A 27,668-nucleotide genomic window follows, 5' to 3' on the forward strand; every position below is an offset into this window, starting at 1 on the left:
TGAACTTATACAATAGACACACACCATAAACTTTTGAAGTAAAGATTAGGCAAGTTTCTAACCTAACAAACACAGACAAAATTTCAAATAATAGGAAAAATCATTACCAAAATGGGATTTTTGCATTAAAGATCGAGCAGGATTCAAGTATACTTGAAGCAAGAACTTATCAAATAACACAAACTCTATCATGTCTCCTTTGCACTTTCTGCTTCTTTCTAACTTTATGGGCTACACTCATACCCGTTGTGTGTAAGTCGCCGATGTACCCAAAAAAAAAAAAACTGCAATGAGGCCCAAGTTCAATTTCCATGACCGTTGCTTGTTGATGTAGAAATTTGAAGTCGGAGAAATTTTAAAATGTCCCCCACATCAAGAAAACTAGGGGTGGCAGGTTGGACCATATATAGATTAAGTTGGATATACAATAGGTCAAAAATTTGTCAATCCAAATCTAATTTGTCTATCAAATGTATTAAAAATCCAAATCTAAATTGATCATTTTATTAAATAGATAATTTAATATTATCTATAATGAGTCGAAACAAGTTAAACGGGTTGGAATTGATTTTGATCAACCGAGTACCGAGCAAAAATGACATGATGTCATGGTAAATAACAAGATATTAACCAAATGCCACTGTATATTTATTGAAACAGAGGCCATTAAACCCCTCAAAATTATAAAAAGAGCTAACTTTTTAATTTTCATAATAATTTCATGACTATAGCTGATATAGCCACTGTGAGGATCCATGCGGGCGTGTGTTTAGTCTCACTCCGGTTATTCGCTGGGTAGATCTTAGGTACTTATACAGGATTAAGGAACTCAAATAATACCTTCCGGCTAGCTATTTTGGATGAGGTCCTGAGTTATTATAAATGGTATCAGAGCGGACTCGATTCATAACCTATGTGGACTAGGGGATACTGCAGCACAGATCCATTGGGGCTGATCACGGGGCAACCATAGTGTTTATGATTAGATTTGAATGGATTTAAAGCTTTAGTTTGATGAAGATATTAGAGCTTGAATGGGGAGAGTATGTGAGGATCCATGCGAGTGTGTGTTTAGTTCCACATTGGTTATTCGCTGGATAGATATTGGGTACTTATACAGGATTAAGGAACTCAAATAATACCTTTCAGCTAGCCTTTTTGGATGAGGTTCTAGATTATTACAAATGGTATCAGAACGGATTCGGCCCATAACCTATGTGGACTAGGAGACACTGCAGCACGGATACATTAGGGCTGATCATGGGCCGATCGTGGTGTTTATGATTAGATTTGAATATATTTGAATCCTTAGCCTGACAAGAATGTCAGAGCTTGAACGGAGGAGTATGTGAGGACCCGTGTGGGCTTGTGTTTAGTCCCACATCGGTTATTCGTTGGGTAAATCTTGGATACTTATACAGAATGAAGAAATCTAAATAATATCTTCCCGCTAGCCATTTTGGGTGAGGTCCTGAGTTGTTGCAACCGCTATATATTCTGAAACCTATTTAAGAATCCCTGCCCAAATGAGATGAACTGCTGTTCATGTCATACCGACCACAGTGAGAATGATTCAAGTACTCCAATGAATTTTCTAATGGAGCTTCGTATAATCCAAGAAAAATCATACCATGGTCTCAAAGCCAAGAACATTTACAAACAAAATAGAAACTTACCATTTGACTGATATAAACAAGTCATCAAGAACTCAAAGGAATCAATTTTACAGCGAACTGAGAGAGCTATTCAAAGTTACTACCAAATTGAGATTTTTCCCCTTTTTTTTTGGGTGGATATGAGGAGATAGAGATCAGAATATAACAATATAAAAATCATGATGATACACCATTATTGCACCTCATTATAACTAGATTTCTACAAACAATAACTGTTTGCTTATAGAAACAGAGGCCATCAGCCCCATCAAAAACACAAAAAGGATCTAACTTTGCACTGAACCAAGAAACCCCATAGGAGTTCACTTCCAAAATGGGATCATTTTCCAAAAGGAATTTGATATCCTAAGAGCCAACGTACATGTGAACGCCAACGGCGAGGACGAAGATGGCGATGAGACCGAAGTAGATGATGGAGTGGACCAAGATGGCGGCGCCGCTGGTCTGGAGGTTGCCGAATTCGACCACCCGGATCTTGCCGGGGATCTGGAAGATGAGGCCCGGCGAGAGGAGGACGAAGAGGACAACCGCCACGAACACTGGGCCCCAGTCCGCCATCTAGTTTTTCTTCTAGTTCTTCTTCTACGCCTCCTCCCCTGTTTCTCTCTCTGCTCTCGATTCCTCTGTTTCTCTCTTTGTTTAAGGAACGGAGTGGAGGAGAAAAGGAGGGGGATGAGAAGAATGTGCGGGGTGGGGGAAAAAGGAGGGGAAGGGAGGAAGGGAATCTTAGGAACAGTGAGGAGAGCCAATGGGTCCCACCGAAACCACTCTGCTGTCATGCTTTATCAAAAGCTTTGGTGGCTTCTTACAAGGAAACGGCTAGGAGCCAATGAGGACAAAGAGTCCTTGGTTGGCAATGGATCAACACTTATGCAATCTGGATAGATGGCAGATTTTGATAGGCTATGGAATAATTCAAGTAAAGTTATATATATATATGTATATATATATATATGTGTGTATATATATATATATATATATTATATATATATATATATATATATATGTATATTGGATTTACACAGTAATTTCTATAAAATTAAGGTGAAAATTTTGTAGAATTGGTGAATTAGACCGTTCATTTAAATATGGATCTACGTTAACCAAATTCCACCCAATTTAAATTTCGTGGGACTTTTTTCCTCTTGTAGCCCAAAAGCTAGGATTTGAGTTGATATGATCATAAAAAAAATTTAATTAAAAAAATGTATAATTTTAATAAGTATTTATTAATAATAAAAAATTATAATTTTATAAAGGATATACCACTAAAGGTTGCTCGTTACCGAAGTAGACGGAATCTATAGTACCTCCAAAGCATCTCACGGATGTCGCCGATTGTAATCACCGGATGGAAACTAGAAAACGGTCAGGACCTTTAAAATGCTAGTTGCTTAAAGACGATGAACAGAAAAGAGGGACGAAATAGACAAACAAGAGGTTTGAGCTTTTCAGGTGTGCGGAGTGATTCAAAATATTTTATTCGAATCGAATATTCCGTATTCTAGTTACTGTCTTAAGTAACAGTCATTCGATATCTGGATTTCTTTTAAATTATGTTTGGTTAATCACTTAATTGGTTTCTTGATTTAATTTAACTTAAACTTCTTCTTTTCACTTATTCTTTTTATATGGATATCCGGATCCAGATCTGAATCCAAAAAAATTAGGTATATCCGTCTTCGTATCCGTATCTAGGAGATTTTTGAACTGACTATCCAAATTCATTTTTGGATCCGATCGAAGCAAAAAATTAGTATCCGAATTCGATCTAAATCAGATACGAAAACGGATACAGCCGAATATAATCCGACTCGTTTTCAGGCCTAAAGCTAAGTCATGAGTTTAACTCCGAGAAATCATAACTTGGTCATACATTATTCGGTTGAAATAACCTTTTTTCTAAATTATGTAACTTTTCGAGATCTACGTCATCTAGGAGTGTGCTGGCCGACTACTGCACTGCGTAGGGGCAGAGAGTGAATGCCCAGAAGTCCATCTTCTTCAGCCCTAGTACGACGCCTAGGGTTCGACGGAAGATCTAGAGGATTTTGGAGATGCCAGAGCAGGACAGGACCTAGAGCTACTTGGGTGTATCGATCACAGGTAGAAGACTGCGGGTATCTGAGTGCATCGGGCTGGTGCAACAGGTCCAGAGTAGATTGGAGGGATGGCGGGTAGCGTCTCTATCTATAATCGGTAGATTAATGCTTATCAGATCTGTACTTGGCTCCATGCCCATCTATCTCATGGCAAACATAGTGGTGCCAAGGACAGTGCTACTGAAGATTAAACGGCTATTTCGGGGCTTCTTATGGGGCTCGTATGGAGGTGTCGGGGGGTGCATTTGGTGGCATGGGAGAGCATTTGCCTCCCATTCAGCGAGGGTGGTCTTGGGGTTCTCTCTCTCCTTGAGAGACAGAAGGTGCTCATTGCCCAGCATGTAGTCCGGTTCCTTCTAGAACCGCAGGGGATCTGGAGCCGGACCATAGCAGCCCGCTATGGGAGGGTGGGCCCTGAGGCACTGGCCCGAGGAGGGCGGAGATATTCCTTTTTTTGGCTAGAGATTGCGAGGTACCTGCCTACCGCGCTGGTACACACTAGATGACTGATAGGTGATGGGCGTAGTATTGATGTGGCTGAGGACGCATGGGTAGATGCCTTCCCCTTGCGGCACTAGCTGACTATAGTTAGTGTCGAGGCTGCGAAGGGACTGCATGTATGTGATCTTCTCGTCCCGGGGGGGGGGGGGGGGGGGCTGCATGGGACGAGACTAAGCTCGATCAGCTTTTCGGGGGGTAGCTGGCGAGAGGGTCTGATCCCTCCCGTTACCAGGGTGTGCAGGCCCTGATGTGCGGGTTTGGAGCACTTCTACTAGGTCCAATGTTAGGATGAGCGATCTTTACCACATCCTTCGGCGGCAGTACAAGCCTGGGCCAGACTGCACCTAGATCTGGCGCTTGGAACTCCACCCGAGGGTAGCTTTGTTCCTCTGGAAGGTGGTTTAGGACCGTCTTCCGACGCGAACAGTACTGAGTAGACGTGGATTGCAGATTTACTCGGTGTGTGGGGATTGTGGTGTGGACAAGACGATGGGCCATGCCTTGTTTCAGTACATATGGGCTAGAGCGACTTGGCGACTGGTAGGGATCTGGGGCCGGAGGGACCTGTTCTTACAGGCCTTGTGTCGATGCTCGGAGTCCTCATTGCTTTGCCAGGAGGCGGCTCGAGTGACCTGCACGTCCTACCAGATTTGGCTTGCTAGGAATGCTCGAACATTTGGCAAACATGGTATGTCGCCGAGACTTGTGGTCGAGAGCGCCCGTGTGCAGGTGGCGAAGTTCAGTCTTATCATACCTGTTGAAGGGACCTTGATAGCTCGGGACATCTGGAATTTTCATTCTGCTTTGGCAGCATCCCATACGGTATTTTTACTTGGGATCCCCCACCCCTTAGTTTTCTCAAGGTCAACTTCGACGAGTCTATCTTGGATGGAGGTACGAGGGGCGATGTGGATTTTGTTATTCAGGACCCGTCTGCTAGGGTCGTGGCTACAGGGGGCAGTCAGCTCTTCGACATATCGATTTTGAGTGCCGAGCTGCAGGCCATCGTCACGCTCGGTGGGTTTTACGGGCCAAATCCATCGTCTTGGAGGGGGACTTAGCCACTGTCATCAGTTGGATCTGGGGGGCCCAAGGTGTAATGGTTATGTCCATCCTTTGCTCCGAGATATTTGGGCAATGGTGAGGGACGGCGAGGCCTTTCAGGCTGAGCATGTTTTCTATAAAGCTAATGGGGCTGCGGATTGGGTGGCTGCTTATACAGTCAGTCACTTTGGTAGCGCCTTGTGGGCTGGTGGTGGGAAGTTATCCCTGGCACTCATCATGTATGATCCACCCGCCTTAGCGCACACAAAAAAAAAGAGCCATCCACCTAAGGAGTTAAAATAGGCCGAAATTTCATCATTTGGACCTAAAAAAAAAGATCGGTAAAACCAAAAGTTTTATTTTTGAAAAATATTATGATCGAGAGTATCTTTCAATCCATGAAGAATTAGGTGGAGCGACAGACAAAGTTGATGCAGAAGTCGAGATCTACTTTCTATAAAATTTAAATTTTTTATGATTATTTCTAATAGTTATATTTATTTTTGAAAATCTAGTTCTATTCGAATTCGAAGAAAAATCCAATCCAAATAGTGCAAGAAAGGATCTCACTATTATTATAAATAAGGATTATGTGTCTCGGTTTGTGATGTACGAATCATCAATGAAAGAAAAGAGGATGTAAACTCTATTATCAAAATTTTTTCATCTTTTTTTTTTTTTTTGAGAGATTCAAGTTGAACGGGTTGATGAATTTTTTTTTTCTGATCGGATCAATTGGTTTAAATTGTATATAATCAAAAACAAGACCAGTGCCTAAGTAATCTTGCATAAGAATAAAAATCAAATGCTGAAGCAGTGGGACTCCCCATACTATATGCAAAATCTTGTGGGGACAAAATGCTGTTTGGAATGGATATTTCTATGGATGATCTATTAATTTAGCACGAATTAGCTTCCGAGGTCGAGCGGTCTCAATTTTACTACTGGAATTGCGAATGAATGCTGGGCTGGGCCACCTCGAATGGCGTGAGCCGCATGCGGGGACCCTTACATAGGAAGGATGGTGGAATACAAAGTTAGGGCTAGGCCGGCCGCCGATGAAAAGGAAGCAATGGTGTGTGGAGATGCTGGAATAGGTATATCTTCAGTATTTGCTACTCGGGTGAGAGAGTTTTTTGTACTTTTAGACATTGACAAAGGTTGATTTTGATGGCATCTCTTGCGGAGAAGGCAATGGTGGCGGAGTGGTCCTCTGGCAAATGCAATTCGATATCCAAATTGATATTGGTTTGGCCTGAGGGGCCTAAAGTGACCCCGAAAACCATCCATATTGAGGGTTTTCAATCCGGTGAAAGGTGTAGACAGCTTTGTCTTGAATTGTTGACTCGAGCTATTGCCTATGCTTTATCATCAACATCAAGCTAGCCTCACATTTGGAAGAAAGCAGTGAGATGTGGAACCAAATATATAATTTTCTGTTGAAAATTTTAATCATCCCATTACTCATATCAGTTGTCAATCACCTTCACATATGCCAAAGCTGGCAAGGCAGGGATCTTGGGCTAGAGATTTTCCAATATAAAACATATACTTGATAACAAAGGCATCCTCCCATAGGCCTATTTTTCCAAAGTCCGGAACATGTGATATGCATGCATGTGGGCCTTTCAGTTGCTATTTCAACCGCCTCGGAATCCTTTTAAGAGTCAAAAATAGAAAATAAGAAAAAAAACACTGGGATGCTTTCTACCCTTGAGCGAGCTGCTGCTTCTCCTTTTTCTTTTCTTTTCTTTTTCTTTAATACATATTTTATACCGTACGCGTACGAATATACCTAAAATCAAAATACAATAGCATACAGAGTGCCAGTGGCAACTCCTCCTTCTCTGATAAGAAGGTGTACCCTAAGTGGTGGGCCGCGTTCTCTAAATACATGCTTGGCCTGAAAGATCCTCTATCTTTCATCATCATTTTTATGTTTCGGATTAGGAGGTGGTCCATGTTTTTACTCCTAGGTCTTCCGAATCCATGCGGCAAACGTGGTTGAGTCGGCTTCCTTGTCTTCTTCTTTTTTTCTTTTTTTTTTTTTTTTTTTTTTTTTTTTTTTTTTTGGGGTTGCACTCATCAAACTAGCGGACTTGGGACTGCCGCAATATCCGAAGGGTATTTTGGTAATTTCAGTCTATCGGTCACCGACTTCCGTCCCCCCTTTGGCCTCCTGCGGTCCTGCGCCTCTCTCTCTCTCTCTCTCCCGCTCTCCGGTTTCTTCAGTTCCCGGAGTCTACCGCGCCTTCTTCCCCTCCCTTCGTTTGCCGAATCCACCATGCCGCGCATCGAGGCTTCTTCCAGTGTCGGCAACTCGAGCGCTAACAGCTCGTTTTGACTCACGTAGCAGGGTCCCCAGTCGGTTGTCATCTACTTCTTGGTTCCTTCCCTTCTCGATACCTTTTAGGGCTCCAATTTGATACTGTGCCGCCAATTCGAGCTCGAGCTGCCGCTTCGATTTCGGAGCTGTTTCTGTGGACTGATCGCGATGCAGCCAGGTAATCAAGGTGGAAGGTTTTGCTTCGTTTTCAATTCAGAAACCTCGATTTCTTGTGTTGAATCCGTGTCCATTTTGGTCCTGTTTACCCCCAATCTGTAGTCTTTTTTTTTCTCTCTTGTGGAATTAAATGGTTCTGCTCCTGTATTCGGAGAGTCTTGACTTGGAATCGAATTTAGAATCGGTTTAAACTAGCTGTTAAGTGTGCTGCGGAAAAGTGCACTTTGTTGTTGATTATTTTTTGAGATCATTTTCGTGATCTGGGAAAGGTTTGCATGTCTTCTTGATGCTTAATGAACGCGTTTCTTTGCCGATTTATCTTAAAATGAAAACTTGTGCATATTTGTTATTTATTAGGGGACTTGGAAGTGTTCATAAAATTGAAGCTCGAGGTACTCTCTTTCATTGCTGTAAATGCCTAAAATTTGATACATATATAGTTGGGTTTGCTTTCTGATTCGGGAAGATGTTTTCCATGTTAAGATGTGAATTTATAATTTGTGGAGCGATGATATGGTTCGCCTGTGTAATGTGTCGATTCTTAAAATTGTCAATCATCTACGTATGTATCTGACCTACAAGCTCATAGTGTTGATTTCTTGGGTTTGCTTCTTCCATGTTACGAGTTTGTGAATGTGATTTGATTTCTTGTTGAGTTCAGGTCAGTTCTGGTCTCTTTTTGGCCCAGAAAAGTGGCGCCAATTGTTCCAGTAATCCTGTTTCATGATTTTTATTTCAAAGAATCTGCAATTTGGAATCGAATTCAGATTTAGTTGAATAAGATCCTTAAGTGTGATGCAGAAAGGTGCGCTTTATTTGGTTGTTCTTAGATCTATTTATTCAATTCAAGTGGGTTTTAGATATGTTATGGTGGTTGAAGCATATAGTGGCAGTTTAGCCAGCGCATTTCTCCTTTTCTCCGTTCTGAGCACTCCAATATTTGATATGTAATCTACAAGTCTGCTGTAAATTCAACTTAATTTGAACTGCAGCAGAAATGATGTATATTTTTTGTTTTGTGTCGTTTCAGGTTTTGATATAAATAAACTCCGCAAAGAAGCTCATACACGTTGGTTGAAGCCTATAGAAGTTCTTTTTATCTTACAGAATCATGAAAGTTTCCAACTCACTCATAAGCCTCCTGTTGAGCCACCTAGTAATAGACATGATCTTCTAGGATATTAGATACTTTTTTTGTTGTTGATTGAGTTCAATTTGAGTCTTCTGCTGCTTATGTTTGTCATATCTGACTTTTGAATAGGTGGTTCTTTGTTCCTTTTCAATCGAAGGGTACTTCGCAATTTCCGTAATGATGGACTTTTGTGGCGGAAAAAGAACAATGGAAGGACGCTTGCAGAATCACATGAGCGTCTTAAGGTTTGGTTAGTTGACATATTTATGCTTGTAATGGCAGCCTTTCTGAATGAAGCTATCTTTCCTTTCCCCTCTTTTCTTCCCAACATTTTGCAAAAGTTCTTTTTTTTTGTTTCTCTCTCTCCAGTTGTAAAGTATTGCTTGTGTTTTCTGTCAAATGATACAAAGAAGTGCTATTTCTTATAAGGCAGGGACTTATATAAATCACCACATGCAGTATCTGTACGCACTGATCATTGTTAATATAGCTCCTCTTGATACCAGTTCAGCTTAATTGATTGTCCTTATTGAGGACCAACTTGACAAAATGCAACATCTTGGCATGACGTCAATGATTCAACTTATGACCTTGATGATCATACTTGCTCTTGAAATTAGCACAAAACCTAAAGAGCTCCGAGGGTGCCACCTGAAAAATCAAAGGATGAGAAGTAGTGAAAAATTGATATTCTGCTCAAGCAAGAGAGAGGGTTTTTGAAAACCCTGACATTTTTTTTTTTTGAGAGAAGAAAACCCTGACAATTTTATTCTGCTGATTTCATGGTATAACTAGCCAAGATCCTTCAGAATGGTTTTTGTGGTCTGCACATAAATGTGAACTGAAATTTGTAACTTTTGCTTGGAATGTGTTACATATGCTTCCCACATAAGTAAACAATGATGCACAGTATGAAAATGCAAGTACTGAGTCTAAGCTATTTTTCGTAATTGCTGACATGTACTTCCACAATTGTGAAAACTTTCATTTTGAAAGCCAGTATTCAGCAGCTAGATTAGGGGTCACACAATTTTGGGATGCCTTGGGCATCAAAAATCCTATCAACATATTCTGCCCTGATACCAAACCCTGGTAACTTACATCCAAGGTTTGACATTGCCAACTGTATCACCTTGTATTGCTTTCTGTTCCATGTGCTTTACTGGTCTGTATTGCTACTGTATCCACCTGTATTGATCTATATTGATACAAGTCTGTCACTTGTGCTGGTAAACCTTGAGCAGATATAGGGGTTTACTATTCTACGTACATAACAGTTGATGACTGGTATTATGCCCCCATAACTCAAGAACCCAGCTAGTTATTGGAAAGAAATGAGTCACAGCTCTATATGTATGCCAATTTGTAGCTGTCACACATGTTATTTTCTATTTTAACTATCAATTATTTAATAGAGATTTAGAATTTCTCTTTTTGACGGTGATTGACAAATAGGTGGCTAATATCTCCATTCTTTGACTGTATTACACCTCCTAAATATCAATGAATATTGAATTCTTGGTACAACATGCACATATTTTAGTCAATCAGTAAAATTAGTTACCTTATCTGAAATCAGTTTATACTGCTATTGTTTATGTATTTCTTGTGAGGTCATCTGGACTGGATATTCCTTTCTTTTAAATGATGTTCTGAGCATTCAGTTAACATGGCTAGGTTGGGAATACTGAAGTATTGGCTTGTTACTATGCTCGTGGGGAGCAAAATCCATGTTTTCAGAGGCGCGTCTATTGGATGCTGGACCCGTAAGATTATATATTCCTAGTAATTTTAAAGAATTGTCACGCCTTTTAATCCTATTTTGCTTCTTATTGATCATATAATTTTTCTTGCCTTTTTATTTTATTATTATGTTTGTTTGACTAATAAAAAAATTACTATCTTAGAACATGAGCTTGTAGAACAATACCACTTATTAAATAAGTTTTTCTTCTCCATTTCTGAGGATATCTTATCTCGATTTTCTTAGTGGAATTATTGCCTTTTTTTCTTTTTTATTTATTAATTGTTGGATGTTTTGAAACTTCATCTTGATGACCTACCCATGAAGTTCATGAAAAATTTACACCTTCATATTGGAGAGTCTAAGTTATATTATCAACTAGCTTGACTTTATTAATTGTTAGATGGTAGACATGCACACAATGTGGAACCAGGAAAGGATACTTGTCCAATTTGGGCATATGTTAAGATTTACTTCAACATACATTGTTTCTTTTGTTTCAATGAAAGGTGGGAGTAGACCACCTACAGTTTCATCAGTAGGGAGTAAAACATTTTACAAGATGGAGGTAAAGATAAGTCCATACTCTTTGCAGGCCACGAAGATTCAAACTTGACTCCTCAAGAGCATGGTCTAAAAACCAAAAATCTGAGATCAGGGACACTGCCCAGATAACAAAATAAACACTCAAACAAAAAAGGAAAATAAGGAAATCATTTGCATGTGTGCTATTAGGGATGCAACTGGGTTGAGTTGGGTCTGGGCCCAGCTTGATGCAAATCCAATATCGTAACAATTTATACTGGATATGTCAATTCTTTTATAGAACACTCATATCATTAGAAGATTGTGATGAGTAGCACTATTACATGCCTAGTATTACAATCTTTATGTATTTCAGTAAATTATGTGTGCCTAAGTACACTTTTCTTCTTCTGTGCAGAGCCCATGAGCACATTGTTTTTGTCCATTACAGAGAAGTTACAGAGGTCTGTTACTGATTTCCCTTCTCCAACGCCCACCACCCCCCCCCCCCCCCCCCCCCGCCGCGGCGCGCCTTCAAAAACAAAGGGCAAATTCTATATATATGTTTTCTCTTCATTCATTCAATCCATCATCTTCACTAAAAGTGGAAGAAGATGAAACGAGTGCTGAAAGAAAAAAGAGAAGATCTTGAGAAAGGAAAGACTATATTCTATGAGGAATTCATTAAGGGTTCCTGCTGAACATGACCAGCCAAAGTTATGGGGAAAGCAATGAACAAGAAAACTGAAAAAATATTCTATACTGGACACATAAAAGTATCCTGCAGCACAGTGTTTACACACCTTTGTATCTATATGCTGAAATGAAATTGCTTTATGCTTTATAATCTTCAAATTATCATCTATATTTTCAGAATCGTGCTGACTACACACACACATACATTTATTCATACATTTGGATATATACATGTATGCCGCTGCATGCACACATACTTAATATATATCTCACAGGCACATACACATACTTGCCTGGTCTAATTTATGACATTTCTTTAAATATTTTTAACTAAATATATATTGCTTGAATTTATGTTAAGATTTAATAATGCATCAATCTGACCTTGAAGTATCAACTATCAGCCATTAAATCTATACAAGGCTTCTGCCTTAATGCACATTGCTACTGTATATTTTTGTTTTAAATGGGGTAAGCAGGATGGGATATTAAATGTTGATCTTGTGGAAGAGAAATCTTGGTTCTCCTTACAAGGTCCGAACCATTCATGTCTATTCAATGCATTAAGGACAGATTGTCAAGAAGATACGAGTCTTCAGGATATCTCATCTGAAAAAGTTGTTGACTATCAGAAAACTGGAAGCTGTAGGTGTCGTAGAGTCGTAGGAAAATACATGGAGAAAAGTCACAATATGCAATGCCTGCTTCTCAAATGTTTGCACTATGGCTCAAGATTCACCAACAAAACTTGATTGACAACTGAAGATTCAGGGCCACAATAAAAGAGTTAGGGTAGTCTCCTTTCTTGGGGAGACCACTTTATGTCAAAAGTGGCAGTGCCTTTTGCAGGCAAAGGCAATAATGGTAGAGCCAGGGAGGGGAGAGAGTTTTGGATTTTCTAGGCTATGCTGGAGTTCAGGATCTTGGCGCCTCGTGTCCAAATTTCTTGGTCAGTCACTAGATTAGATGGATTATGGGTACTCTGATAGGAGACCACTCCTAAAACTGTGGGTTCCTTTTGGTGACCGTATCTTTAGTTAGAGTTGCTTGGTGGCTTAAAATTGGGATATGGGTTCACTGATTTTAACTGGATAGCAGAATAACTTCTAAATCAATACTCATGCCTAGATTATTGGTTATGATTAAGTGAACATCATCTCTCTATTTAGTAAAGGCAACAGACCCACTAGGTGAATACAGAAAGATTACATTTCACGAGTTAACATCTCACTTGTTTCCATTATCCAAATAGCTGTTTCTGATTTAAAACAGTAAAAGTGGGAGAATGGATGGAAAAGACTGTGGCAGGACAAATAAAAAAGAATAAACCCAACATTAGTATAACAAAGATGATTTAATTGCTGCCCCATCTCAAACAAAATTCTGGCTCAGCCATTGGGAAACAGAACATTATCTTGATCTTTATTTTTTCAGTTGAGGATAAATGATATACATACGCCTGGGTAACTGTGTGTCACACACACCATTGATGATTAACTAATCTTCTCTTAGGCATAGGTAACTAACAGATACATGATCATGTAGAGTACAAAATTATGATATGAAAAAAATAAATTAAAAAAAAAAATTAGGCCTTAAGACGTAACAAGGATGTAACGGAACTTAGAACAAATCAGAGGTAGTAATGGCAATGGAAGGGAAAGGATGATAATATCTCAGAAAGTGGTGAGATAAAAAGGATAGAGAACCAGTGGACTAAAGTCTAGTGGAAGAACACACTAGTCACATATTTGCTGGCTAGTAAATGACAGAGCTGCCTCCGAGTACAAAATAAACCTTGTCACTATCTCAACTTTAGTGTCAAGTAATATCATGATACAGTGGCATCGTCTCTGTAAGATGCAATTCTACACTAACTACATTCTCTGCTCTTCATATGCTTGTCCTTTTCTTCTTGCTGTTGTCAAGCAAGTGGTGCATTCATTTTTAATGAGTGATACATATGAATGTGTATTGATTGTGTATTGTTTTGCTTCGCTTTTTCTTGGTTCCATCCAGGGAAGATGTGTTCTTGAACCAAATTTCAGCGTCTCAACTGAATCTTGTCCAACTTTCAATCAGAGCAACAGTGTTACTGATACTCAAGTACAAGGCTTCCCTTCTCAAATTAATGAATTAAATGAACGATGCCAAAACTCTAGAAGTCCAGTATCAGTGGAAGAAGTTAGTTCTGAGTTTGTTACAGGAAACACTGAGAGGCCGCACTTGGATAAAATGGATAGATCAGAAACTTATAATCAGCCATTGCTGCCAGATGTCAGTCAATCACTAAGAAAGCTTGAAGAGCAGTTAAGTTTGGATGATGATGATGGTGGTGGTGGTGGTGACATATATTCCAAGGAAAAATTGCAGCCTAACTGCAATCAGAATGAGGAATCAGAATGTTTAGGGCTGCTAAACTATGAGACAAGGGACCTCTCACAGGAAACACTTGACAGTCTATTTGATCAATTGAAACATGAAACAAATGGTCATATTGAAGAGGCTGGACTGCAAGATGACTCTAGCACCTTCCAGATCCTGAAAACTCCAGGTATGTCATGCTTCCTTCTTTTATTGTAATTACTATGGTCAAAGTCAATGACTATTGTTTGGGTTGATTAGGTTTGGCCCAGTGGCTATCTTTGATACCTAACAAACCTGATTAAGATAACTTATTGAGAACAGTTTTCATCTGTTTTCATTATGAATTCACTATGCGATCATGATTTTTTGCTAATTCAGTTTTCCATATCCAAGCAAGAGATAATCTTCTTCAAATCACCACATAATTTAGTAAACACAACAATATTTTGCTTATTCCTGTAAACTTAATAAGAAAAACGACCTAGAAGAGGCCACTGCTATCAAAGCAAGCCATGATACAATTAAGAATTTAAGATCCTTTAGCTAATTGCCCCTTAATTCATCTTTGATAACCATGCCAGTTACTAATACCAATAAATTTCTACTCCAGACTATTATATAGCTAATTTTTTGAGCACCTTATTAGTTTCCATTGTTATTTACCTTAAAGTTATTCATAGTTTAGTAGCATTAATGATGCATGCATTTACCTTGGGCTGCAGAGTGTTCAGGATGGTCTCATAGCCTGCTAAATTCTATGTCTAAGCTAAATTCTCTTGGAGCTGACTCTGGATTGCCGACTCTTGGAAAAGATAATAACATTCATGGGCTAGAGACAGTGCACTTAGCTGAAAATACTGTATATTCTTCTTCTGCCTTCTCAGGGATATGGTTGGAACAGAGTCAACTTGAAACTCCTCTTGCAACAGATTCTGGTTTGCCATTAGCACAAAAACCGTGGTTTAGCATATGTGAAATCTCTCCAGAATGGGCATTTTCTTTTGAAAGTGCAAAGGTAAACCAATAAAAAGCTATAGAATTTTTTTGATGCTCTATTCTTTTCTATCTACATGTTTGTTGATCTATTTCAGTATTCATTTATGCAAGAAAATTTGTAAAATTACACAAAATTGAGGATGAAAAAACATGTAGAATTTCACAAGGGCATGAGTGTTAGATTTGATAAAGTTACTGCAAACATAATAGATATTTTTCTAAAGTATTTCATAGAGTGCTTTATATGTATATAGATGTAATGAAAAGTTACATTCAAGATTCTCCACGTTAGATAGTAGCACATGGTGGGAGACCACCTAACTTTAATGAAGAAGAATGGAAGGAAGAATCTTTTTGGTGGGGTCTTGTACATGTCAAAATGTCTCACTTCTAGCACAGTCAAATTAGATGTGGAAATAGGGAGCTTAACTTGATTATCAATGGTGGGTCCATGAATTTCATATTGTTAAGAGATCATCAACAAGTTGAATCACCATTTTCATAAGAGAATGGTTAGATCATCCTAGTTGCAAAGTATTGCTTTCTCCCCTTCAAAATAATATATATATATATAAGGACTCAAGCTCATGTGGGCAAGGTCTCGCATACTTACTTTCCGTGACAATCTTGATTGGACAATCATGTTGAGGTGATTGAAAGTTGAAGAAAATATACCAAAGAATGTTGAACCATAAAAAAATTGATATTTACTCCGTGAGTCTAGCCAGGGATTAACGACAAAGAAGAGCCAATGTAAATGCCTTAGTGATAGAAGTTATTAAATAATATTTCGTAGAATAGGAAATCAAGAATTTTTCATACTCTCCAGTATCATCAATTTTCCCTTCTCTGCTCTCTCCTTCCCCCCCCCCCCCCCCTCTTCTCTCTCTTTCCACACACAAGCACAAAGAAAAAGAAGAAGGAAGGAAAGCAAAAAAAACTCAAATACAATATAACCCACAGTTAAGGATCTACAAGTTTATCAGACAATTGAAAGGTTTGCTACTGAAGACTTGTTTTTTTTTTTCTTTTTCTGCAAATAATGGTGGGAGCCCTAATCCCACCATGGTCTCTCTCTATGATGCACCCTTTTCATTATCGTAACAAAAAGTTAGTTGGATCTTGGACCTCAAAAGAGAAAAAAAAGAAGAAAAAGGTGTCATCCAGATTCTCCTCCCTAGTGGAGATAGGGTGGAGCCACTGCCCTGTAGCTAATTTGCAAAATTAAACAAATTTCCAGACCTTCTTCCAAATGGATTGGTGTGATTGCTGGGCAATAACTCAATATATGGTCTGCTGCAGAAGGTTGAAGTTACTGAAAGGTTTTAGGGATTATCAGCTTGCCTAGGTGGAAAAAACTTTTTTAGAGCTTGGGGACTTAGAAAATTGCAATAATTTGTTTTGGAATATTAAGGTCCTAGTTTTTCTGCTCAAAGAATTTAGTGGTCCTTGCTACATCAACCAAATTACTTATGGTTGAATTTTGTAATGGTGCATAAACAAAGAGATTGAGGACATGTAAGAGAGTGAAGAATGTGGGATATGAACTACATAAGTTGGTGTACGTCAATATGAAGGCCAAGTTTATTCTCTTATGTAGAGATGTTCGTATGTTCTATCTACAATTAATAAAAGTACAAGATATCCAATGTTATGTGCTTATTCATTAGTCGATATGAATTTTTTTTTAACAAAAATTGAGGGATTAATATCTGTATTAGTGGTGCAAGGTAGTTGTTTCTGATGTGTTATTGTGTATGGATGGTTGCTAAAGGGAATTTATTGCTGTAAATTATTTATGTTGATGTGAATGACTAAATTATATGGTGAATTTCAGATCAAAGGGTTTTCTTTTGGGGAACTAGGTGGACTGATCCTGCTTGAAGAGGATCATCGGAGGTTGGCTCCCCATGAAAGGAATTGTTTTTATCAGTTTCTATATATCTGAATCAATCACGTATCTTCCAACATGGCCCTTATCAACAAATTTTATCATTTTATCATCTAATTCGTAGATTGAACCTTTAGATCTGCAAAAACTGAAAAGTTGAAAACCACAATAGACAAGAACTTCAAACCATGAGCAGAATTAATGCTTTTTGGAATGGTCAAACACAAGTTAAAAAAGGGAAAGTCAGATAAATCCCTCTACTGTTAGATATCATATGGAATTATGTTTGTCGAAGTAACATGCAATAGTATAAACCGATATGTAGCAGCATGAGCTGGCCCAGGTGGTGCAGAAGTATGCCAGAATTGTGCCAGTAAACTCTGACATAGTTCATAATGCAGGATATCATGTTGTAGGTACTGGAATTTTATATCTTGAAGACAGGACCTAAATTCAAGATGAGTTCTTGAAGCAATATTAAACACTGCAAGAGCTTTTTTTCTTTGTTTATCTTTGGAATTCCAGTTTTAGTCTATGAGTCTAATGTCACTTTTCACATTTTAGGTTTATTTTAATTAAATTTTGCATTGATTTTTTTTGGGCTATTCTAGAGCCAGTTTTGAATGCCTGTCTCAACTATCATGTCTTGGTTTTAGTTTTAGTTGTAAGGTTGATGACAAAGTCCTGTGGTCCCTGGGATTTACTTTAGGAGTATGTACGGACTCCATTGGGAATTTGGGACCCATATTTTGTGAAGTTCTTTCATTCTTTCTTTATTCTTGCATAATCCCTTATTTACCTTGTCATGAAAGGCGTTCACTCCTTTCTTGTCAGCCATTATGTCTTCTTGGAGATGGGAGGTGATTTAATAATTAAGCTTTGTATTTCTAGCACTGCAAGGGACCCAGTGGACAACTCATGTGATAGCCACTTCCATCTATAGTTAATAATTAAGTTTTTCTTCCATGGTGATGATTACATGCATGAAGATGATGTTTTGTTCAAAACCCTAGGGAACAAGTCCAACATGCATCTGATGGCGGTTCCACCAAGGCTGCCTCTTCTCATTGTGTGAGTTATCTTTTCAGTTCCTTTATATCATTAACTTTGGATTATTCAACCATTACCAAGACCCCTCATTTCGTACCCCTTTACCATCATTGGTCTCAGATTTATGTTCCTATCCTTTCAATTTGAATTCTCAAATCTAATCTACATCAGAATGTGGTAAGAACTCCAGCAAACTGTTATGTTGTTGAATTCTTTCATCAGAGCTTCAGTTAATCAATAGCTGTATACTTCTACCTAAAATTTTTTATAAGGAAACATCCTCATATTTTCTAGAGAGATAATTATGATGCAACATGATGTAAAACATCATGATCTAAGAGGAGATATGAAGAAGGAATGAAACTCTTATCCAGTTGTAAATCAATTAGAGAATGATAAAAAATAGTCACTCTCGGTCACTGGTTACGAGATCTGGATTCTTGTAAGTGCCATGTCTAAAGGCACCTAAACACTCTTAAGAGATAATCTATCGCCTTCAGGATTTTCTCAATCCAATCTACAAATATAACAAGTCTTTGATATTCATAACCAAGACAGGATTCCAAAAAACTACTAAAGATTCCCCCTGAGCCTCTGCAACCCGACCCTTCATCCTTCCTTCCAATGATGCTAGTCCAGCTGGGGCTTGACAGATGATTAGATCTTCAAGCTTAATGAAATCACCACAAGGGCAAGTCAAATGCATAGACCTGAAATTTGATTGAAACTGTGTATCAAAACATTTACAAAAATTTCAATGCAGATTCTATGCATGTGCTAATTATAATGTAAGCTTTGACAAAACATGAACAAGACTTGAATCTTCATCTTTCTTGATGGCTCAAACCAAGGATTGCTGAACCGGCTCGCATCGGCCGGTTCAGCCCATACCGAACCGGTCCAGTCTCTGACCGGGTCGGTTTGAGCATAGAAAACAGTTCCAGCCTCTACAAGAGCGAACTAGATGGAACTGGACTGGTTCCGTCCGGTTTGGCCAGGACTCAGTGCGAACCAGCACCGAGTCTGGTTCGATCTGCCACAACGCACCGTTCGCGCTGTGCCATTTAATGTCACAGCTGCGCGCCGCGCACGCGTTGTGACCTTTTTGGCCGGTTTGGTACTAGTCCGGTGGCCAACCAGTACGTCTACCGGTACCGGTTCAGCGATCGTTAGGTCAAACTATATTGATTCTTTACGCTAGGTGAGCTCACCCTCAAATTTCAACTTCATCAGCATCTTTATTTACTTTTTTGAACCTTACAACTTGATAATGCACACCAGATGTGTTACATGATCCTGACTTTGACGGTAAAATGTTTGGATTCAATCTTATATATTTTTTAGCTCCATTCTAGGAGAAGATGAGCCTCTCATCATACATCCTTAAGCAAATTTGGATAGCTGTCAGTTTGTTACTAATGCCAGATTCAAATATTCACTTCTTCTAGAACAATTAATCATCATACCTTGTAGTATTTTGATTGATTGTCCAAAAAATGGCAACTGTACATTAAATCCATCTTCAATTGCCTCTTTTGAAGATAGATGGGTAAAGTGATTTTCTTCTTCCTTGATTAATCCAACACAATTTTAAGTTATACCTCATGGATATGAGTGATGTATCATTCATTGCCCTCGTCCAGAACAGCATAATGGTCCAAATTATTACTGATTCTCTCTTGGTCATGAAGACACAATCTGGAGAACAATGTCCAACCTCCCCAAACTTGAAGCTACTTTATTTGCGCATGTTTATTGTGCTCTCAGCCTTCTTTAATATCGTCCCACCTGGCATAATAAAGGTAGTATGCTCCCTTTTACCCTAGAGGTACCCTTATGTTAGTGGATATTGAAGATAATTTCACATTCAAAACACTTAAATGTAATTTATTGGAACTTCTCTTGGATTTAACATGTATCTAGTTCATTTGTACAAGCATCAGGAATAAGCATAAACCTTGTTTTAGTAATTTTAATACTTACTTCTATATGGCAGCATTCGGACACTCCCTTTGTAAAGAGTGAGTAAAAACATACCATATCAAGTTATCAACACTTTATCCTCTTCACACCCTTGTTGAGCATCATAAATGATATAGATTTTTGACACAATCTTCTCTGGCATGGAACAAACTCACATGTCACACAAACGCAAAAGGAAATGGCTGTAACAAAATCTCTTCTAGATCAGGTTTCATCAGACATTGTCTCGAAAGGAAATAGTAACCGAAGAGAGGACACTAGGCAGTGCATTGGATTAATTTCATAGGTTTTCTAATACTTTGTCATAACTGTTGTTCTCAAACAACAGCAATAGATTTATCATTTACCCATGTTGTTGGGTGGATCTACCATGAGCTTGTAGATCTGTAGAGTTCTATTAAAGACCTTTCAAGAGACAATATTGAATTAAAGATTGAGGAAAAAGCAGAAAGAAAAGAAACTAAGAAATGAAAGTATGAGAATAATCATGAACACTAAGCATCGTGTCCTTTCTTTGTTTCTTAAAAGCCTTAGGATCAAGGTTCATCATATTTGTGCCAAACTCAATGCTGCTAAGATGCTGGTACAGTGTCAGTACATCTGGTACAGAGGTTGGTTTGGCATATCAAGACTTAGTACGCCATCCGTACCAAGTGTCGATTTGGTATCGGTTATGGTAAGATACGTGCTGTATGGGTGGTATGCACCGGTATGGCGAACCATGCTTAGAGTGACTCCAACTTAGGAACAAAAACAAAAATATTGCTATTAAGGGGGTCCACAACTAATAAAGTACAGATAATATGATGCTGATTAGGTTCAAAGCTACCTACTTTAGGCCTAACTACATACAGAATTTTGAATTACAGCCCAAAAATAAACTTGTGACTAATGCAGAATGAACTGAAAATCTAAGAAATCTCCATCAAATTTCAATTGTTTTTTGTTATTTAGAAGTATCTGACTTGGAGACCCTTCTCATTCTAGCCTTTGTCATTAGCAACAATTTGTTGGAAAGTTTTGTGACATTACTACATTTATTTTTTCTTATCAGGGACAAAATATAATAGCTTTATTGTCAGATGATATGGTGTTAATTAATGAGAAAAGTGCATGAGTGAATTGGCTTAATGGAAGGACTTAAAAAGATTGGGGCTTAAATATCAACCAAAAAAATTAGAGTATATTAAATGCAATTTAGTGAAAGTGGAAATCAAGATAAGACCTTGGTCTAAGTTGATGGACTGGAGATACCATAGATTGATAAATTTGGTTATTTAAGATCTACTACGGAAAATAATGGAGAAAAAGTTGAAACCGAGCTTTAGAATTAGGGCCAATTGGATGGAGTTGGGTGGAGTGGAGAGGTACTGCTAGGGTCTCATGTGCTTAGCATATACTTGGATCATTTAAAGAAAATATTTATGAAAGGTGTTGTGTGTGGTTCAACATGGTTTGTCGTATCGGCCCGAATCGGGCGGTACGGGGCATACCGTACCATACTAGTTTTGTACTAGTACCAGTATGGATAGCGTATTGACACTCGGTATGCCAAAAAAATTCTGTATTGTACCGTACGGATACTGTGCTAGTAAGGCACTGGTACGGGGTCCAGTACCTAAATGGCGAACCTTGTGGTTCACAATGTTAGGCAATAAAGAGGGCCCAAAAAACAAGTTGAATGTAGCAGAAATGGTAATGTTGAGATGATTATGTAGTAAAATTAGGAGCATTAGAGTAAGGAACATGGTCTGCCGTACCGGTCCGTACCGGCCGGTACGTACTGGTCCGTACCGGCCGGTACGTACTGGTCCGGCCTGGGACCGATACCGGATCAGCGTGAAATCCGGTACCGGTAGTTCGGACCGGTACGGGACCGGTTCGGACCGGTACGTCACCGGTACGGATTGGTACGCCACCGGTACGGGCCGGTACGGGACCGGTTTCGTACCGGTCCGGGCCGCCACCGGTACGCCGACCGGTACCGGTACGGCGGACCTTGGTAAGGAATGCTTAGAGGAGTTACAGGAGTTGAGAAGTTAAGGACAAAGTGATGGAGAGTCAACTGAAATAGGATGTATATGTGGAATGAAGATCCAAGGAGCTCCAATAAGGAGGTTCACTTTGATCTTTTAGGGGAAGACATATTGGTGACATATGTACAAGCAGCCACTTTAATCATGTTGAAAAGCTTGAGATAAGATTAATGGTTGCCAAAAATAGGAATGCTTGGTGATTTGGAATTCTTAAAGTTAACACAAATAGCTGGGAAAAAGCTTGATGGTTATGGTAATGATTTTTAAATGTAAGGAACCATGAACATTCTTGTTTCTTTCTTTACAACCATATTGTTAATTTTCCTTTGCATTATTAGCAACGCTATCTAATGCTACGAAGAACCGGCAGCCCTAAAACTAAACACAGAAGTGCACAGTACAGGTTGTTATTGTTGGAGACTTTCTTTGCAATCCTTCAGGGCACTCATGGGCCATATTATTTGGGGACACTGAAGTTCCTGTAGAAGTTGTTCAGGAAGGTGTCTTCCGTTGCCTGACTCCCAAGCATGATACTGGAAAAGTCAAATTGTGCATTACATCTGGCAATGGGGAACCCTGCAGTGATGTACGAGAATTTGAATTTCGTTCAAAGCCTGAAACCATGAGTTTCAGTAGCACTTTACAGCAAGCAGAAACAATCAAGAGCACCGAGGAACTGTTGTTGATAGTCAGATTTGTAGAGATACTTTTATCTGGGCATCACAATGCATCTATTCTTCAAGAAGGTGATGTTGATCCACATATTGATCCTTCCAGAAAATTGAAAATAAATGAAGATCGGTTAGGGGAAATTGTTGAATCTCTTCTAACTGGTAGGGAGACTCCAGCAAACACAATGGATAGGATTTTGCAAGAACTATTAAAGGATAAGTTGCAGCAGTGGCTATCGTCTAAACATTTGGGAAATGCAGACCAAATTTGTGTGTTGTCCAAGCAAGAGCAATGCATTATACACATGATTTCTGGCTTGGGTTATGACTGGGCCTTAAGTCCAGTTCTTAATTCTGGCATTGGCATAAATTTCCGTGATCCAAATGGATGGACTGCACTTCATTGGGCTGCATGTTTTGGAAGGTAACTAAAATTTCATAAAGCTCACATTCTGTTACAGATTATCCCTAGTGGAATAATAAAAGTTTTATATCCAATGGTGGAGCCCATGGGCTTATAACAGAAGTATTAAATTGATGTAGAATTTGATTTTTCTGTCTGTGCTGCAAAAAATTTGCTTATGAGTCTTGGAAATATTGATTGTCACAGGGAGAAAATGGTTGCTGCACTTCTTGCTGCAGGTGCTTCAGCTGGAGCTGTGACGGATCCCACTTCACAAGATCCAGCAGGCAAAACACCAGCTTCTCTTGCTGCTGCCAATGGCCACAAAGGCCTTGCTGGGTATCTTTCAGAAGCTGCACTAACCAACCATCTTTTTTCTCTTGTAACGGGAAAAGGTGAGATTTCCAAAGAGTCTGGTCCTGTGGAGGCAGAAGGAGTGGAGACCATATCGCAGAGAAGTGCCCACTTACAAGGTGGTACGGAGGATCAGCTTTCACTTAAAGATTCCTTGGCAGCTGTCAGAAACGCAGCTCAAGCTGCAGCACGAATACAATTTGCCTTCCGTGCTTATTCTTTCAGGAAAAAACATCAAAATGCTGCTGACAAGTATGGTTTTTCTCCAGAAGACATACATGGAATTTCTCGGGCCTGTCATGGTCTTTGTAATCTGAAGTTTCAAAAAGCAGCTCTGTCTATTCAAAAGAACTATCGGTGTTGGAAGGGACGAAAAGAATTTTTAACCTTACGTAAACATGTTGTAAGGATACAGGTAACCGAACTGCCATGATCATTTTCTTAATGCAATGCATATCTGCATGAAAATTTAATTGATATTATAACATAGTCAGTCTATAAAATTAAAGTATTCTCTAGTGGTACATGCCAAGATTTTTCTACCACCGTAAGACACTACCATTGGCTCAAGTGCTAGATCATTGAGAAATACATGCAAATCCCACCAGGAATTCCAAATGTTATTTTTGCTAACTATATTAGTAGAGCAATGCCGTACTTCCTTTCAGTTATCAGCTCTCCTGAAAACTAACTTGAACTGCTCTTGAACATTCATAGTTGGACAATAGACTCAAATCAGAGCTATGCAATTAGCTGATAATAGTATATGAGCTTGAAGCAAGGTTTACCATGAGGTGTAGCAGCTGTAGAGCCTGATATTTAGTGTAAAAATGTTGTATGACAATTATTTACAGACATGACCTGAAACATTATCGAACTCATGTACTTCGTGATGACATGGATTTTTTACTTATAGAAGGATGCACCATATTCTGACAAACCTTTAACTCTCTTGTAGATGTTAGTTATTTTCCAAATGAATAAACAACATATGTATTTTTCACTTTCTTCTTATTTTTTTCACCTTTTCTTTTGAATATTTTGACAGGCTCATGTAAGAGCTTATCAGGCAAGAAAGAAGTACAAGCTCCTTTTGAGTGTTAGTATCCTAGAAAAGATAATATTGCGGTGGTATAGAAGAGGAGTTGGCTTACGAGGATTTCGGGCTGAAGCAGAATCAATCAATGAAGAGGAAGAAGCTGACATACTCAACGTCTTCCGTAAGCAAAAAGTGGATGCTGCTCTTGACAAAGCTGTCTCAAGTGTTCTATCAATGGTGGACTCCCCTGAAGCACAGCAGCAATACCGTCGAATGCTTGAAAGATACAGGAAAGCGAAGGTAACAACTTGTAACGTCAATAAAAAACCATATACTTTGCAAGCGACAGCCTGACATATCCGGGCCTTAACATTTGGTGTTCAAAAAATATTGTTGATTGACCATTTAACTATGAAAACAATAATTGTTGGAACACTTTTTCCCCTGCAAAACGACCTAGGGCCTGTTTGGTAACCTGGCTTTTGGTAAATCAAGTTGAGGCTTAATTTGAAGTTTTGGAATGTCTTGTGAAAAGTTAAAAGTTTCTTATAGCGTGGAATGGAAAATGTCAATGTGGTATTGGTTTTAGATTTTATGGTCTCTCCTTCCTCCCGTGTTAACCTTCCCTTTACAGGAAAACAAAGATTTCATCCTAAAACTTTTCAAATTAAAGTTTTTATGAGCAGTGAATAAACAAAGTAAAGGAGCATGATTCTGAAAAGTATTTAGATTTGACCACAATTTATTATTTAAGAATTAATCATAAGTTCCTTTTTCCTCTTCACAGGCAGAGTTGAGCAAAGTAGAAACCTCAACAGCCAGAGTCGCAGATGATTGCGAGTCACTACAAACTGAAGACTATTTCGATCAGGTTGTGTGGAACTAATGAGCTTTTAGAAGTAATAACCCTCAAACCCCACAAGAACTTGATTTTAAATAGTCATTATGAGTTTGTTAATACTGGTCTATCTACAGGCTGATGAGCAGCATCTAAAGCAATGTCAAGATTCGCAGAAAATTGCGAGTTAATAGAAAACGATGACTTCTGTATCAGTTTACATAAGAGAAGACATTAGCTCAAGTCAAACTACCGACCATTGGGTTGTCACAGAACTCAAAGAGTGATAGTTAGGTTCGTTGCATTCAGCTGCCTGTACAGATATATCAAGTTGTGCAACAAGCCCTATATATGTTTGGTGTAAATTAATGTTTAGTTTCTTATATCTAATGTAAATGCTGGTCTGTCATGAAATGCGACATTTGCCTGTTAGATAGTTTGTAACAGTAGCTGCCGGTATTTGTGTAGATATTGTGTAACAGTAGCTTCCTGTATATGTGTTGCTCATTGTTGATGAGCCTCGCCACAAGTGTGGCCTTATGCTACTAATGCATGGTTTTCATGCACTGGTGATTGCTTGGTTGCAGTATATTTCTGGCATGTGGTCCCTTAGTTGATCGTAAAATGGAAGCAACGTATTGAAAGTTTTATTATGATACATGATCACAAGCTTTTTATCTGCTGCATATTATTGTTTTTATTTTTCAGTAGAGGCTTGGATTGATGGAGATGTTGGCAAAAATAGGGAAAAATAAAAAGGGGGCAAAAAAAGTGTTCTTCTAGTAAATGGATGTACTTGAAATGTGCACTTGAGATTTTTTTTGGGGGGAGTGAACAGTATCAAAAAAGAAAGTTCCAGGGTCTGTGTTTGGATATCACTTACAGCTTGGAGTAACAAAAACAACTATTTCTCTTCATTATATTCATAAAGAAAGTATTGTATCTCCAATGCCCAGAACCATGGCACTAGGGATATCACAAAAATAATTAGGTTGGACTTGGACATCTAAGCAAACAAAAAGAAAATCTAGATATCATCCTTCTATTCATCTGTGCACCTTCAGCATCCGTTTGGTTCCTACCATATATAATATCAAATGCCATATATCTTGCTTTTCTTTTATAAATTTACTCTCATCTCTACTACAATAATGTCCAAAGCAAACAAATTATGTTTGAAACACATACCTTTGTAGCTGGAGTTTTCCAATCAAAAGAGCATAAATAATAATGTCACTAACAGAAGCATGATAAAATTAAGGGAGGGAGAAGGAACAAACAATTTAGTCACAATAAATCTATTTCTTGAAATTAGAAAATCAAGAAGAAGTCCAAGAGCGATCAACCCACTTCCATTTTATCTCATCTCCCACAAGAAAATTACAACCTTCTTACTCCCTCGAATATTTTTGCAACAAAAAAAAATATATATCCTTTCACATGCATTGGGAATCCACACTAGTTTTAGTAAAGAGATGCTTTGTGTTGCTTGTTTCATGTACACAAAAAACTCTCCAATCCTACTAATGCTGATTTGGCAATTAAACATTTAATAACCTTTCTGGGTTGCACCAAATCCCACAAGTGACACCAATCCCTTTACACCATATTGCAGGAGAACTTTTGATGTGCACAAAATGGACACTCCTAAGATGGTACTTTAGTAAACATCAACCAAGTATTCACTTTCTAATGAATTACTGAAAAAGAAAAAGGTTTAAATAAACTAAGCAATGATCTCTAAGAAGTCAAGCCCACAGCAATACAATTTTTAATGAACAAATAATAATTCTTTACATGCTTCTTCCTCTCGAATACATATGAAATACATATGCTACGCGGGGGTGGGCTTGTCCCTTCCTCCCCTCTTCCCCTTTTTTTCAGCAAAAAAAATAAATAAATAAATAAATAATACATATGAAATACATGCTTGACACCAGTATGTAGCACAATCACCTTGGTGCAACATAGGATGCTAAACCTGTTGAATTAAAACTCAACAGGTAATTGCATCTTAAATCAAGCACCTTGACATGGCAATCTCTGCCCGTTACTACTAAAATATTTATAGCTAAAGGAGGAAAAAGCAAGCAGAGCATATGGTTTGCAACTAGATC

At 38.6% G+C, this 27,668-nt stretch overlaps 2 protein-coding genes across 19 annotated transcripts; one reads left to right on the forward strand and one right to left on the reverse strand.

The window, feature by feature from the left end:
- Positions 1-1,818: 1,818 nt before the first annotated feature.
- On the reverse strand, positions 1,819-2,370 carry LOC103707855 (uncharacterized). The gene has a single exon (XM_008792538.5). It carries the CDS (start codon positions 2,232-2,234, stop codon positions 2,022-2,024), a length of 213 nt encoding a protein of 70 aa, XP_008790760.2. The 5' UTR covers positions 2,235-2,370; the 3' UTR covers positions 1,819-2,021.
- A 5,054-nt stretch (positions 2,371-7,424) lies between these two features.
- On the forward strand, positions 7,425-26,204 carry LOC103707854 (calmodulin-binding transcription activator 4-like). 18 transcript variants are annotated; one of them, XM_088706539.2, is made up of 13 exons: positions 7,439-7,827; positions 8,857-8,982; positions 9,088-9,203; positions 10,636-10,724; positions 11,646-11,691; positions 13,943-14,477; positions 15,013-15,305; positions 22,650-23,341; positions 23,528-23,796; positions 23,944-24,089; positions 24,723-25,013; positions 25,501-25,612; positions 25,689-26,204. In XM_088706539.2, the coding sequence occupies exons 1-12, from the start codon at positions 7,818-7,820 to the stop codon at positions 25,597-25,599; spliced, it is 2,712 nt and encodes a 903-aa protein (XP_088562665.2). In that variant the 5' UTR covers positions 7,439-7,817; the 3' UTR covers positions 25,600-25,612; positions 25,689-26,204. The 18 variants fall into 18 exon arrangements, with proteins under 18 accessions (XP_088562657.2, XP_088562665.2, XP_088562661.2 ...); XM_088706535.2 differs by having other exon boundaries at positions 25,501-25,584; XM_088706540.2 differs by having other exon boundaries at positions 23,528-23,793.
- Positions 26,205-27,668: the final 1,464 nt, after the last annotated feature.

Source organism: Phoenix dactylifera, chromosome 11, assembly GCF_051530095.1.
Source record: "Phoenix dactylifera cultivar Ajwa chromosome 11, Ajwa_hap1_PhDact_Kaust_v1.1, whole genome shotgun sequence".
In the NCBI taxonomy this organism is placed as follows: Eukaryota; Viridiplantae; Streptophyta; class Magnoliopsida; order Arecales; family Arecaceae; genus Phoenix; species Phoenix dactylifera.

Excerpts from the sequence above, each read along its gene's own strand:
- LOC103707854 (XM_017842999.5), top strand. Across the intron at positions 9,204-10,635 it reads AATCACATGAGCGTCTTAAG|GTTGGGAATACTGAAGTATT; the intron begins GTTTGGTTAGTT and ends TAACATGGCTAG. Across the intron at positions 10,725-11,645 it reads GTCTATTGGATGCTGGACCC|AGCCCATGAGCACATTGTTT; the intron begins GTAAGATTATAT and ends TCTTCTGTGCAG.
- LOC103707855 (XM_008792538.5), bottom strand. The coding sequence starts at position 2,234 with ATGGCGGACTGGGGCCCAGTGTTCGTGGCGGTTGTCCTCTTCGTCCTC.